This window comes from Lacerta agilis, chromosome 3, assembly GCF_009819535.1.
Source record: "Lacerta agilis isolate rLacAgi1 chromosome 3, rLacAgi1.pri, whole genome shotgun sequence".
Classification (NCBI taxonomy): domain Eukaryota; kingdom Metazoa; phylum Chordata; class Lepidosauria; order Squamata; family Lacertidae; genus Lacerta; species Lacerta agilis.
The window spans coordinates 107,495,965-107,508,476 of record NC_046314.1 but is presented as its reverse complement, the minus strand read 5'-3'; the positions used below and the strand labels follow the sequence as shown (position 1 = coordinate 107,508,476).

The 12,512-nt window shown below is 43.6% G+C and overlaps 1 protein-coding gene across 2 annotated transcripts in view; it reads right to left on the bottom strand.

Annotated features, from left to right (window-relative positions):
- Window positions 1–12,512, bottom strand: part of EML6 (EMAP like 6) — a 151,683-nt gene that overhangs the window by 26,737 nt on the left and 112,434 nt on the right. The window contains exons 28-31 of one of the 2 annotated variants that reach the window (XM_033145091.1): window positions 10,827–10,841; window positions 7,119–7,127; window positions 3,144–3,222; window positions 866–995 (exon numbers count right to left, since the gene is read on the bottom strand). In XM_033145091.1, the coding sequence (XP_033000982.1) occupies window positions 866–995; window positions 3,144–3,222; window positions 7,119–7,127; window positions 10,827–10,841 (233 nt within the window). The remainder of the gene's footprint in view (window positions 1–865; window positions 996–3,143; window positions 3,223–7,118; window positions 7,128–10,826; window positions 10,842–12,512) is intronic. The other variant, XM_033145092.1, reaches the window with a different exon arrangement.

The following is a 12,512-nucleotide window of genomic DNA, read 5'->3' as shown; positions in this document are numbered from 1 at the left end:
ACATAAAAAACTTCCCTAAACAGGGCTCCCTTCAGATGTCTTATAAAAAAAAAGTCTGATAGTTGTTTATCTGTTTGACATTTGATAGGAGGGCATTCCACAGGGTGGGCACCACTACCGAGAAGGCCCTCTGCCTGGTTCCCTGTAACTTGGAGTGAGGGAACCGCCAGAAGGCCCTCGGAGCTGAACCTCAGTTTCTGGGCTGAACAATGGGGGTGGAGATGCTCCTTTAGTTATACAAGGCAGAGGCCCTTTAGGGCTTTAAAGGTCATCACCAACACTTTGAATTGTGCTCAGAAAGCATCAATTGCCTGCCCCAGTATAAAGCAGCTGAAAGAAAATACGGGCATACATCTTTTGGGCTTTTTGTGGGCATCTGATTGGCTACAGTGAGAACAGAGTGCTGAGCTAGGCCTGATCCAGCAGCCATATCCTTCTTACATTCTAATACTGTGGTACCTCAGGTTGCAAATACCTCGGGTTAGAAACACTTCAGGTTACAGACTCCGCTAACCCAGAAGTAGTACCTCAGGTTAAGAATTTTACCTCAGGATGAGAACAGAAATCGCGCGCCGGCGGCATGGCGGCAGCAGGAGGCCCAATTAGCTAAAGTGGTACCTCAGGTTAAGAATGGACTGCCGGAATGAATTAAGTTCGTAACCAGAGGTACCACTGTATTGTTTCAAGCCCTGTCACACATAAACAGTTCCTCCACATGCGGAAGGGCCTCTCCATTGAGTCCTATGCACACTTCTTGCACAGGTGTCCCATGAGCGTAATTGCATTTTTATGGGATCCTTTGCCACCAGAAGTCAATATATAGGAGGGTTGGGAGGTGTGTGTCCATTTTCCCTCTTTGAATTACCTGTGGAAAGGTTTTGAACTATGCATGCTGCAGCAGTATGGAAAATAATATCAGCACCATCGTTGAGGTAATGAAGGTTGTTGCGACAATCGAATCCGCGATACCCAAAAACATGGTCTAAAGCCAACTCCTAGATAGAAAAATGTACCAAGATAATAAGAGGGTTATATGCTACTTTTGGTGAACACTTCTTTTCCCCCCTCAAAGGAGACACATCAACGACAACATTTAAAATAAAGACATTTTCTGCAGTCACCAACCACAAAAACATAAAAATCAGAGTGGAACAATGTCCAAATTGTTCTGATGCTGATAATATCCGCAAAGTTTTATCCAAATCATACAAAGAAATTCTGAATCGATAAGCAACGTTCAATTTTTTTTTTAAATGGTTTGCAGAACATTAACAAATATTTACCTCATTCACAATAAAGCCAGTTCAACATCATAAGAAATAAAAATTGTAGACTAAAGTATTAGCTTGGCAGACACTTCTTGCTCTTCCAGAAGTGATGGGACCAGGGTTTCTCTATACTATTCTCATCCTTTTTAGTACTCAAGAAGCAAATTATAAATCCTCATGCCACAAATCTATTGATAAGTCTCCATGGCATGAATGCATGTGAGTTCAACTACATGCGGTGCAATGCAAGGTACTGAAGCTTTTCACTAAGCATTTATCTTTTCATATTGTCAAAGGAGAACCTATCTTTGCTCCACACTTCCTAAGCACTGGTCTGGATTTTTCAGGTCCACATCTGAGCAGACTTTTTGTTTTGTTTTGTTTTGTTCCAGTGCTTTTCTGGGAAAAACTGCGTTCTACTGAACCTGCTGAATCGGAGCAAATTACATACATGAAAAACCCAATTGCTGTTTGCTCTGATTTGACTTGGGAGCATTAAAAGGGACTTTGACAAGCTGGCAGCGGCATTTCCAAACATGACTTTAATTTGGTCAATGCTCCTGGAAAAATGTGCGTGCCCAGCTGCCACTAACAAGGCCAGGAAACTCGTGAACTGAGTGGTGACTCGGAAGATGGAAGAGCTGAAGGACCGGGTGATTGTGCACCTCGCCATTATGTTGAGCAAAAGAGGCCTTGTTCTGTGCTGATGGCTTACATCTTTCCAATCAGGGAAATGATGTTTGGTTGGCCAGTGTCTCTGAGGGCATTGGAGGTTGGTTGCAGGTGTGAGGGTATTGGCAGCAAGCCTTTGGTTCGAGTGGCGGTTAAAGGTAAAGGTAAAGGGACCCCTGACCATTAGGTCCAGTTGCGGGTGACTCTGGGGTTGCGGCGCTCATATTGCTTTATTGGCCAAGGGAGCCAACGTACAGCTTCCGGGTCATGTGGCCAGCATGACTAAGCCACTTCTGGCGAACCAGAGCAGCGCACGGAAATGCCATTTACCTTCCCGCCGGAGTGGTACCTATTTATCTACTTGCACCTTGACGTGCTTTCGAACTGCTAGGTTGGCAGGAGCAGGGACCGAGCAACGGGAGCTCACCCCATCGCAGGGATTCGAACCGCCGACCTTCTGATTGGCAAACCCTAGGCTCTGTGGTTCAGACCACAGCGCCACCCGCGCCCTGAGTGGAAGTTAGGCATTGGTAAAAGCTGGATTGGGGGAGGGGAGGTGTGGCCATCACCTGCCCCTCCATTCTAAAGGGTATTCCATTAAAGGAATCCGGTGGTCGTGGTTCCTGTCCAAAGCCTGGGTGGAGGCTAGGGCCATGGCACGACCTTCTAGTGACCCTGGGGGGAGCTGGGGGCTCCCCCTACTGGTGGTTAACCCTTGTGAGACTTCCTGCAGGCAGGCAGGAGTCAGATATAGTCGGTTCAATTCCAACGCCTAAGCCAATACTGCTCACATTCTGTAACCAATAAAGTGGTGGCCTAAATTTTGCCCATCAACCTAAAACATGGTGTTCACGTGTTATTATTCAACATAAGGGGGAGACCTCGGGGTCTTGACATGCAAATGGCATACATGGAAAACCCAATTGCTGTTTGCTCTGGCAGGTACCATTATTGGAAAAACCGACACAAAAAATAAAAGCAGCAAGAGGCCAATAAGAAATTCATTGCAACTGCATGTGCAAATTAAACATTTTGCATGGCTTGTGAAGAAGAACATCAAAAACAAATAAAAATCACTGAGGGCAATGACCAGCTTGTTGCTTGCCCATAATTGCCACCGCACACAAAAACTCTAAAACCAAAGCAAAAATTCATTCAGCCCAGGTTGCAATTAGCATAAAATAACGAAGGATTAACCCTGACCTCAACCAGTTTCCTTTTCTTATTGATGTTATTCTTTTGCAGTTTCTCAGGTTGAGGAGCAGCTCTGCTAACTGGAGGCCTGAAAGAAGCACAATGAAAACACAAAGATCAGCACACATGAATGGGTAAGAAATAACTCACTGGATAATGAAACTAGCTAGCTGTTGCCTGGGTGGTGTATATCTTGCTGTCAAGGGTTTGTGGCTACTTCGAGGTTATCTACGGTCGGAGAATGAGTTGCACTCTGCTGTGTTATTTCAAAATCACACTGCAGTGAATCTGAAACAACGCCAAAGGTGTCTTGGCTAGCATATGAAAGAGTCCCTTATGTATAAATGTCAGCAAAGGCGGCTGATTTGTTAAACCAGGCTTTCATAAAAAAGAAAGGAAGAAATCTGCCTGTTATGTACTGAGTTGAATAGGATCCAAAATTCAGCAGTCTGATTGGTCCTAGAACAATAGGATTCAGAATACAGCAGTCTGATTGGTCCTGGAACAATAGGATCCAGAATGCAGCAGTCTGATTGGTCCGCAGGAGCCACCCAATCCAGCTCCAGGTGGAAGTGAATCCGCAACCCGATTGGCATACAGGAATTAGCCAATCACGTGGGGCCCATTGTGTAAATAGTGTATATAAAGCAGACGTTTTGGGGAAACTGCATTCCTCGTTACAATGAGCTGAATAAAGAGCATGAAATCCACACTTGACTCCGAGTATATTTCACTGCCCCAATCCCAAAGGCTCCTGCTCACTTGTAAGCTACATCAAAGGCTGCTCTGACCATCAGGAGTGGCTTCTGAAGGAGTTGGGTATGTTTAGCCTAGAAAAGAGGAGATAGGATAGCCATCTTAACATATCTAAAGGGCTGTTGCATGGAAGAAGGAACATGCTTGTTTCCCCCCTGCTCTGGAAGATAGGACTCGAACCAATGGCTTCAAGTTACAAGAAAGGAGAGTCCGACTAAACAAAAAAATTTCTGACAGTAAGATCTGTTCGGCAGTGGAAGAGATGCCCTCGGAAGGTTGTGGGCTCTCCTTCCTTGGAGGTTTCTTAGCAGAAGTTGGATGGTCATCTGTCTTGGATGCTTTAGCTGAGATTCCTGCATCGCAGGGGGTTGGACTAGATGACCCTTGGGTCCCTTCCAACTCTACAGTTCTCTGATTCTCTTGGAGAGGGCTGAGATGGCACGGAGATGATATGAAAGCCATGGTGTGCACACAGAACACAATGTGTGGCCTTTTGCCTCCTGCCCTAAGGCCATAGATCAGTGTAGGAGCATCTGCTCTGCATTCAGAAGATCCCGGGTTCAATCCTTGTCATCCCCAGGTAGCAGTGGTGGACTCTGGGCTCTCGGATTTCAGCGGTGCCCCGTGCGGCATTAAACTTTGATACCCCATCCCTCTTATGCTCCGTTCTATAGCATTGCTATGGCGCCTCCTGCAGCATGGCACCCAGTGCGTCAACGGTTGCACTACCCTAAAACCACCTCTGCAGGTAAGGCTGGGAGTGCCCCCTGTCTGAAACTCCAGGCAGCCACTGCCAGTCAGTGAAGACAGTATGTAGCTAGATGGGCCAGCAGTCTCATTCAGTGTAAGGCATTTCTAAGATGAAACTTTTCATGATCTCTCTCTCTCTCTTTTTTTTTTTAAAGAAGGAACATATGGAGCTGTTTTATAGCACTGATAAGGCATTGTCTGCTCTGACTGGCAGTGGTTCACCAAGGAGTCTTGTTCAGTCTCCAAGAAGGGACTGGGAGTGGATGGAATCTCTGCAGGCGCTTTTGAAAAGGGGGGAAAATCCACAGCTACTCTGCTGTCTCTGGTTGATCTTGCAAGGGCCCAGCTGTCAGCACGAAAACAAGCGCTGCCAATTTCAAACAGCATCTCGGTATGAAACGAAGAAGGCATGAAGAATAGCATTTTACCATGTGCAATATAAAACTGGATGACGTTCATTGACTCTGTGGTTTGTTTTTAATAAGTCTCTGTGTTGTAGACATCTGACCCAAGTGACTTCTCTTAGGACATGACTGTCTTTTCTGAAAGACTGGTTGCCAGACAAAGGCAGAATGTTTTTGTTAGTGAGGGCTCAGTTTTCTATGTTATTTCTATGTTATTTACTAAGCATTTGTTTGGGGGTAATAATAACTGGCTGATTTTCTTCCTTTGCTTTGTTATGTTATGTAAGGATCAGCCAGCGACATTGACTCATAATTCTTTCTCTCTACTGCAGTAGCAATTAATGCCTGCAAAGTAAAGAACTATAATTATTGGGGTGGTGGAAAGAGAACAGAAAAGACAAATACAATGAGCTGTCAGATACAAAGCCCTTATTGCTGGCTTCTATAAATATTTCTACTCTCTCATGCAAATGGAACAGAAGTCTATGGGTTCTTTCAGACATGGGCTGAATATTATGAATAAACCACTGAGATATCACAAATAGGATGCTGACAACAAGTTGTTTTTTTTTTAAAAAAAAGCTTTATCTTATTTCCCTTGGAAAGGATGAATGTGGATTAAATTGAGGGGCAGATATGGGCTGGTGTTTTGGTAACAGTGATGTTAGTACTCGTTGCATGCATGCTTTTTGCAGAGTCCACATTTGGCTGCAAAAAAACTTGCATGCAATGAGGAGCACTGATCCCAAAATTAACACCAATCTTGAAGACGGTGGAAGATCCCTGCACAGATTGGGTTTTTGTAATCTTAAACACAAAGACGAATTAGAATACTCTTGCTAATGAGAGACCTCTTTTTTATTTTTGGCCTTCAGTGACCTGTTAAGAGTCCTGGTTTCTTGAACTTCAAGAAGTAGTTTGAGAACAACTTTTTAGGAGCATAACTTTCTAACCACAGGAACTGGGTTGTTGCACACAGTGCTCAAATTATGGCAGTAAAGATTGGGGGTGCATGATGACATGATTAAGTCTTACCACTTGACTCCTTCCAGTTTTAGTAAAATTATCACTCTCCTGTAGTCTTCTTAAAAACAGTAATGGAGAGGACTGCCACAAAAGGTAAGGGGTTTATGATCCCTTTGCCCTTACCCCTGTAATATATCCATTCAAGTACACTGTGGGCAGCCATGAAAACATGAACTTCATGGTGAGCATTTTTTTTTATTTTAAAAAAGGATATTTAATTGTTAGGTTTGGTTATTCAGCTGAATCAAGCACACTTGTACAAAAACTTGCTAAGACATAAATGTCCACATGAGACATTTCATGGCTTGCAATAACCTTGTGATATTAAGACTAAGGTCTTGAAAACGCTGGCAGCATTAAGATAAACTCAAAAGTGTAAATAAGTTTTGATGGATGTAATAACAGAATACTGAATGGTATAGTTTTTGTAAAATATGCAGGGATTTGTGGTATGCAAAATGAACCATGGAAAGAGAAGAACGGAAGTCATTGATATCTTAAGGATGTAAAAATGAGTACTTTAAATAGTAAAACAGAAAATGTTTGTGTGTGTGTGTGTATATATATACACACACACACACACACACACACATATAAAACCAAGGTCTAATATGTTTTTTCCAATGCACTGAATGAAATATACAACAGATCAATTATTATCTTTGGAGAAATGCTGAGCATATTATAGTAAAATAAATAAATCCACTGGAACAGCCTTTCCCAGCTTGGTGTCATCCAGATGTTTTCACCACTGGGAGTTGGCATCCAAGACATCTTGCAAGACATCAGATTGGAAGAAGGCTGAAGTCAAATGATAATCATAATGGAGGTAGAGAAATAGGTAGCAATGACCTTGGAAGCAGAGTTTTATAAATATAGGTCATCACAAAGACGACAGCTAATATTGACTATGTCACATTATTTAGTTATAAAAAGTTGCAGCAAAGTTATTGAGAAAATAGCGGCAAACCAAACGACCACAACTCAAGGTAGTTAAGTATGTTCAGTTTAGGCATGAGCAAAACACTTCAACACTGAAAAGAGTTACCTTGATCCCCTTGTGAGCAGCAAATAAAGCCAAGTGAGAAACTTAGTACAGTTCAGAGAAACAGAATCAGGCCATTATAGACATTCATGCACAAGCCTCTTTTGAACTGACCAGTCATTCCTGTGAGGCCATGCTATTCAAGCATGCCAGCAAGAACTAAAACAGAAATTAAAAGAGTGCACCAGTCCGCAAATTCAGAAAGATCATACCCTGACATCGTGGGGCAAAGTCTGCACTAAAGATCCTACAAGACAAGGAGAAAAGAAAGAGAGGAAGCTTTATCAGTGCTCCTCACATACTCCAAACAGCCCTGCAAAAAAGTCTTTTGGCATCTTGCACACCTAAAGAGAAGTCCAGAGTATAGTAACAGCTTCAAACAATAGATGGATGTGGGGTTTGTTTGTTTTTTCTTTGCATTCTAAAGCATCATATATAAAACCGGTTTGCCACGGAGCTGGCACTCAGCAGGGAACTGCAGAGAATCACAACTCCTCGAAGAGTGTTCCTGTGCGATATAAGTGCTTCCAAACACAAATTTGTCACATCCCCCTGTGTCTATTTGAGGTGTGCATTAAAAATATATATATTTTGAATGCACACCTAAATACATAATATTTGAAGTGGCCCCTCGTCCCCATTCAAAGGCAACTTTCCCCCAACCCGATGCTCTCCAGATGTTTCACACTACAACTCCCATTAGCCACCACCATGCTGGCTGGGGCTGAAAGGAGTTGTATTCCAAAATACCGTAATCTGGAAGGTGCCAGGTTGGGGGAAGGCTGTTCTAAGAAATACCAGATTCACTGCTTCACTGGCATGTAGTGCTGCAATGGAAGGAGAGTGTAGGATAGGGAATGTTTTCTGCAATATGTTGATCCAAAGGCTCTGTCTGTGAAGTTTCACTTTAGAGGCGTGGGGTGGCTATAGAGAGGTAGGGCTCCTCCGCACTCCCACTTGTCCCATGTCAAGAAAGCACAAAGTCCCCCCCCCCCCTGCCTTGCCCCTTTCCCAGGGAAAACCTGCTCTTTGGCTCAAAATGGGAGCAACGAATGTTGAAGAGCATAGGTGTGGCTAAGCTCTTGCTGTACAGCTGCCGTAGACTCCAAACCCCCAGTCCGTTTTATTTTTAAGAGATTCCTTAAACAAAGGGCACAAAGCTCTCCACCACCCTAGACTGCCGCCTCCCCCTTTGTCATGCAATGCTAGTAAATTCTGCAAGGCCAAAGTGGCAATTCAATAAGCTTTTGGGTTGAAATGTAGTCTGATCACTCCTTTAGGCCAGCATTGTATAATCTTCTAATTCTACTAGAATTACTGTATTTTTCCATGTATAAGACGCCCCCTGTTTTTGCGGCAACAACCAATCGCCAGTCCATCCTTGGCACTATCCGTGTATAAATCGCCCCCTAATTTTTGACATTATTTTTTAGGAGGAAAACCTAGTCTTATACATGGGGAAATGCAGTAAGCAAAAACCAGCAACTCGTGTCTAAGGAGCAATTTCCAAAAGGGGGGAAGACTCCCACTCTGCAGGGGGGAAATAGGAAAAAGCATTGTATGAAAAGTGATTTAAGGCTGTGTTCCTCTGCCCAATTACCTGGGAGTAAGCCCCATTGAACCCAATGAGAGTTACTTCCGAGTCGGCATATATAATACGGTGCTGCAACACAGCGATCCTATGCACACGTACCCCAGAGTAAGCTCTGTTGGGCACAGCGGGGCTTACGTCATTCTAGGCACTGGGATCACCAGGGCCAGGAGGGAATGGTGTGCCTGAATAATATCTTCTCTAGCATCCATTTCCACAGGAGCAGTAAGGAACCTGCCTGCCGCTCCGACACTGGGTAGCCCAGCCACCATCAACAGGAATGTCCATGGGTTGGGCCAATGTTCCTCCTTGCCCTTCCCCAGGGGTCAAGGAGAAAGGGCAGGGTGCTCTGCTGCCCTCTCAAAAGCAAAACACTCTCAGCATTCTGCTGCTTTGCAAAGGGACTACCGGAAGCGGTGGGAAATTATGGATCACACTAGCACAGCTCCCAAAACTGCCTGTGGAGGAAACTGCTTTTCATAAATGATAATTTACACACCCTTAGGTAGAAGAGGAACAAGGGGGTGTTTGGATTCGGCACCACGTCTCTCTCCCCCCTCCCCGCCCCATTACAGCTGACTGTGGTTACACTCACACTTTAAATTTAAAGCACAGTGAATCCTGGGAAATAGGGTTTGTTAAGGGCGGTGGGAGGCGTTAGGAGACAGCCATTTCGCCCAGAGAGCTACATTTCTCAAGGGTGGTTTGACAATCAATCCCTCTTCCCAAGAAACTCAGGAAAGCCCTATTCGCATCGCTGAGCTACCATTTCCAAAAAAACTATCAGCACCCTTAACTAACTAAAGTTCCTGGGGTAAGTCATAATTGTTCAAATTGGGTTGGTACTGTTTTAAATGTGTAGTGCAGAGAGTTCGTGATCCTCAGCATCTATCACTCTTTGGAACTGCACGAACAGCACCAGGCATGCAGTGCTTGTAATTGCCAGGATCAGGGCAGAAGGTGTGTGTGTGTGTTTGTAGGCACATGACATCAACCTAAAAGACTCAGATGTGTGCATGGAAAATTGATGAAGCCTTAGCAGCAACAATTTGGAAAGTACTCAAAAGTTTCTCTCGAACCAGTTTTTCTCTTCTTTCTGTTTTAGTATAGTTTAGAAATGAACCGATTTCCACAGTTCTCCTCCTAAGGATGTCCGATAAAGTTTATGGGGAAAGCAAGGCAGGATTTGTGAAGAAAGCGAAGGTGAAGACAGATGTAACATTAAATGTGGGAGAAGAGCTCTGCAAGCACATTCACTGTCTCAAGACACGCAGGTACATTTTTTTTTGTTCTGGAACAAGCTGTTGGGAGTGGGTGGGTGTCCATGTTTTTAGCATGCCAGGAAAGAACAAGCAAGTGCCAGGGTACCTATTGGCTAGCGCCTATGCCGTCACCAACCTACCTCTTCCATAACTCCCAGAGCAGCTCTGCAAATGTTTTATTTTTTAAAAGTTTGTTGTTTTGTAATTGTTAACTGAAGAATATAAAAATTAATAAAGGGCATATACTGTTTAAAAAGAAGCTGGTCAGTCTGCCTGGGGAGTTGAGCCAGTCTTCTGTTTGCAAGGCATGCATGAGTGCAAGGGAGTTTGTGAAGCGAGGCTCATACTACGGGTTTAAGAACCCAACATTTCCTGCTTTTAAGAATGTTACATCTGTTTTCACCCCAGGAAGACATTGCTCACCATGACATAAGCCATATAGGAGAAGAAACACAAGATATAATTTGAAAATGTATACATACATATAAAATTTTATAAAATTTTATATTTCTCTATACACAGCACATATATGCGCAAATACTCAGTGTATTCATATATACATAAACATGTATATATGCACACATATGCCTTTTGCAGTCTGATGGCATCTCAAACATTTGTCTAAGAGATGTTAAACTAATGCCACATCACAAATCATGTAACACTCCTAGGAAGTCTGATGAAAGCTGGTTTGTGACCCCCAAACCACTTAATTTTGAACAATAAAATGCTATGGATGTGAAATCTGCATGGTTGTTAGAATATATTTACTCTCAATATATTTTAGTAAGCTGAATGGTACATTCACAGAAAGCTGTGTGGGTTTTATTCCCCCCCCCCCATGTTGCTTATACTTACTTGACAATTCCCTGCCTCCAAAGGAAAGCAAGTTAAAACATAATACAAGTATTAACCGTTTCTTTGCAGTAACATAACAAGGAAGTGCGTGTTTGCCGCGAATGGCACTCAGAGAAAACTACAAGCATTCTCAAATACTGTGGAGGAATTTTCCAACGTTTTGCAAATGTATAAAGCACCACAAAACTCAAACCTGGCACTCCGGTAACCCCAGAGTCTTACTCTTCAAGGAAGAGGGAGAGTTATCGGCCCCATATTTGTTATGTTGTACTGCACCCAGGTAATGGCCAGCATTGCAGCTCAGTAGCCACCTGGGCCAGGTTATCCGGTGAACCAACAGGGGACTAGCTGGAACTGAACTAAAATGTAAACTGGATTTGCAAACCCCAAAACCTAAGTAAGTAATCATGGGGAATATGTTCATATGAGTCACCCTTCAAAGTGTAGATAGAAGGAGACCTGAGTAGGATTTAGTCGAATTAGCATTGAAGAGGCACAAGTTACAAGAAAATATTTGAAGCAGGAATAGCTTGAGCTATGCATAAACATGGTTCTGCATGGAATGAATGAATTCGGAGTTCTTTGGGGAAATCATTGCTGTTTCAGCCAGAGGGCTTACTAGAAGTTAAAGGCTACAGAACCCTGATTGAGAAACAGAAAATGCCAAGCCAGGTAAGGAGGGGAAGATAGCAAATTGACCAGTGCAGTTTGGTTGGAGAGGAATAGCAAAAGCAGAGAGCTTGTTCTGTTGGAGACAGGAGGCTAAGTGGGGACAGGTTTGTTGAAAGAGGAAGGGTGAAAAAATAATGTTCAAGGGGACTTGGATCACCGGACACTTGCTTTACCAAGGATAGCGAAACTATGAATTCTCCAGTAAAACAGTTTCTGCTACTTGAATGCTACTTATTGCATTCACGTGTCACTCTGACTCTGCTTACAAATATGAGCAAGCAGAAAAGCAGATTAATATAATCAGAGCTGAAGAGGATTTAGGGGACCTTTCTTTTCAAGCTACCAATTGTTCTGCAGTGGGTCCTGGCATAGCAGATCAGTGATGAATGGGCTTGCTCAAGCCAAGATGTTTGTCTCCTTCTTAAACAGTGATGTGCTGGAGTAGGATCCTTGCTATTTCAGGAGCACCATCTCTCTCACTTACCTCATAGGGTGGGCATGGTTGGAACTGTACTGAACATTCCCCAAAACTCACACCAATATGTTTTGGTGTAGCTATCCCATTGGCCCATTTTCATTACAATACTAAGTGCACTATTGAACACAGCGAGATTTACTTCAGAGTAAATGGTGCTGGAGGAGACTCAAGAGTCCCATGGACTGCAAGAAGATCAAACCTATCTATTCTTAAGGAAATCAGCCCTGAGTGCTCACCAGAAGGACAGATCCTGAAGCTGAGGCTCCAGTACTTTGGCCACCTCATGAGAAGAGAAGACTCCCTGGAAAAGACCCTGATGTTGGGAAAGATTGAGGGCACAAGGAGAAGGGGACGGCAGAGGACAAGATGGTTGGACCGTGTTCTCAAAGCTACTAACATGAGTTTGACCAAACTGCTGGAGGCAGTGGAAGACAGGAGTGCCTGGTGTGCTCTGGTCCATGGGGTCATGAAGAGTCGGACACAACTAAACGACTAAACAACAACAACAAATAGGCATAGCATTGCACTGTTAGGCT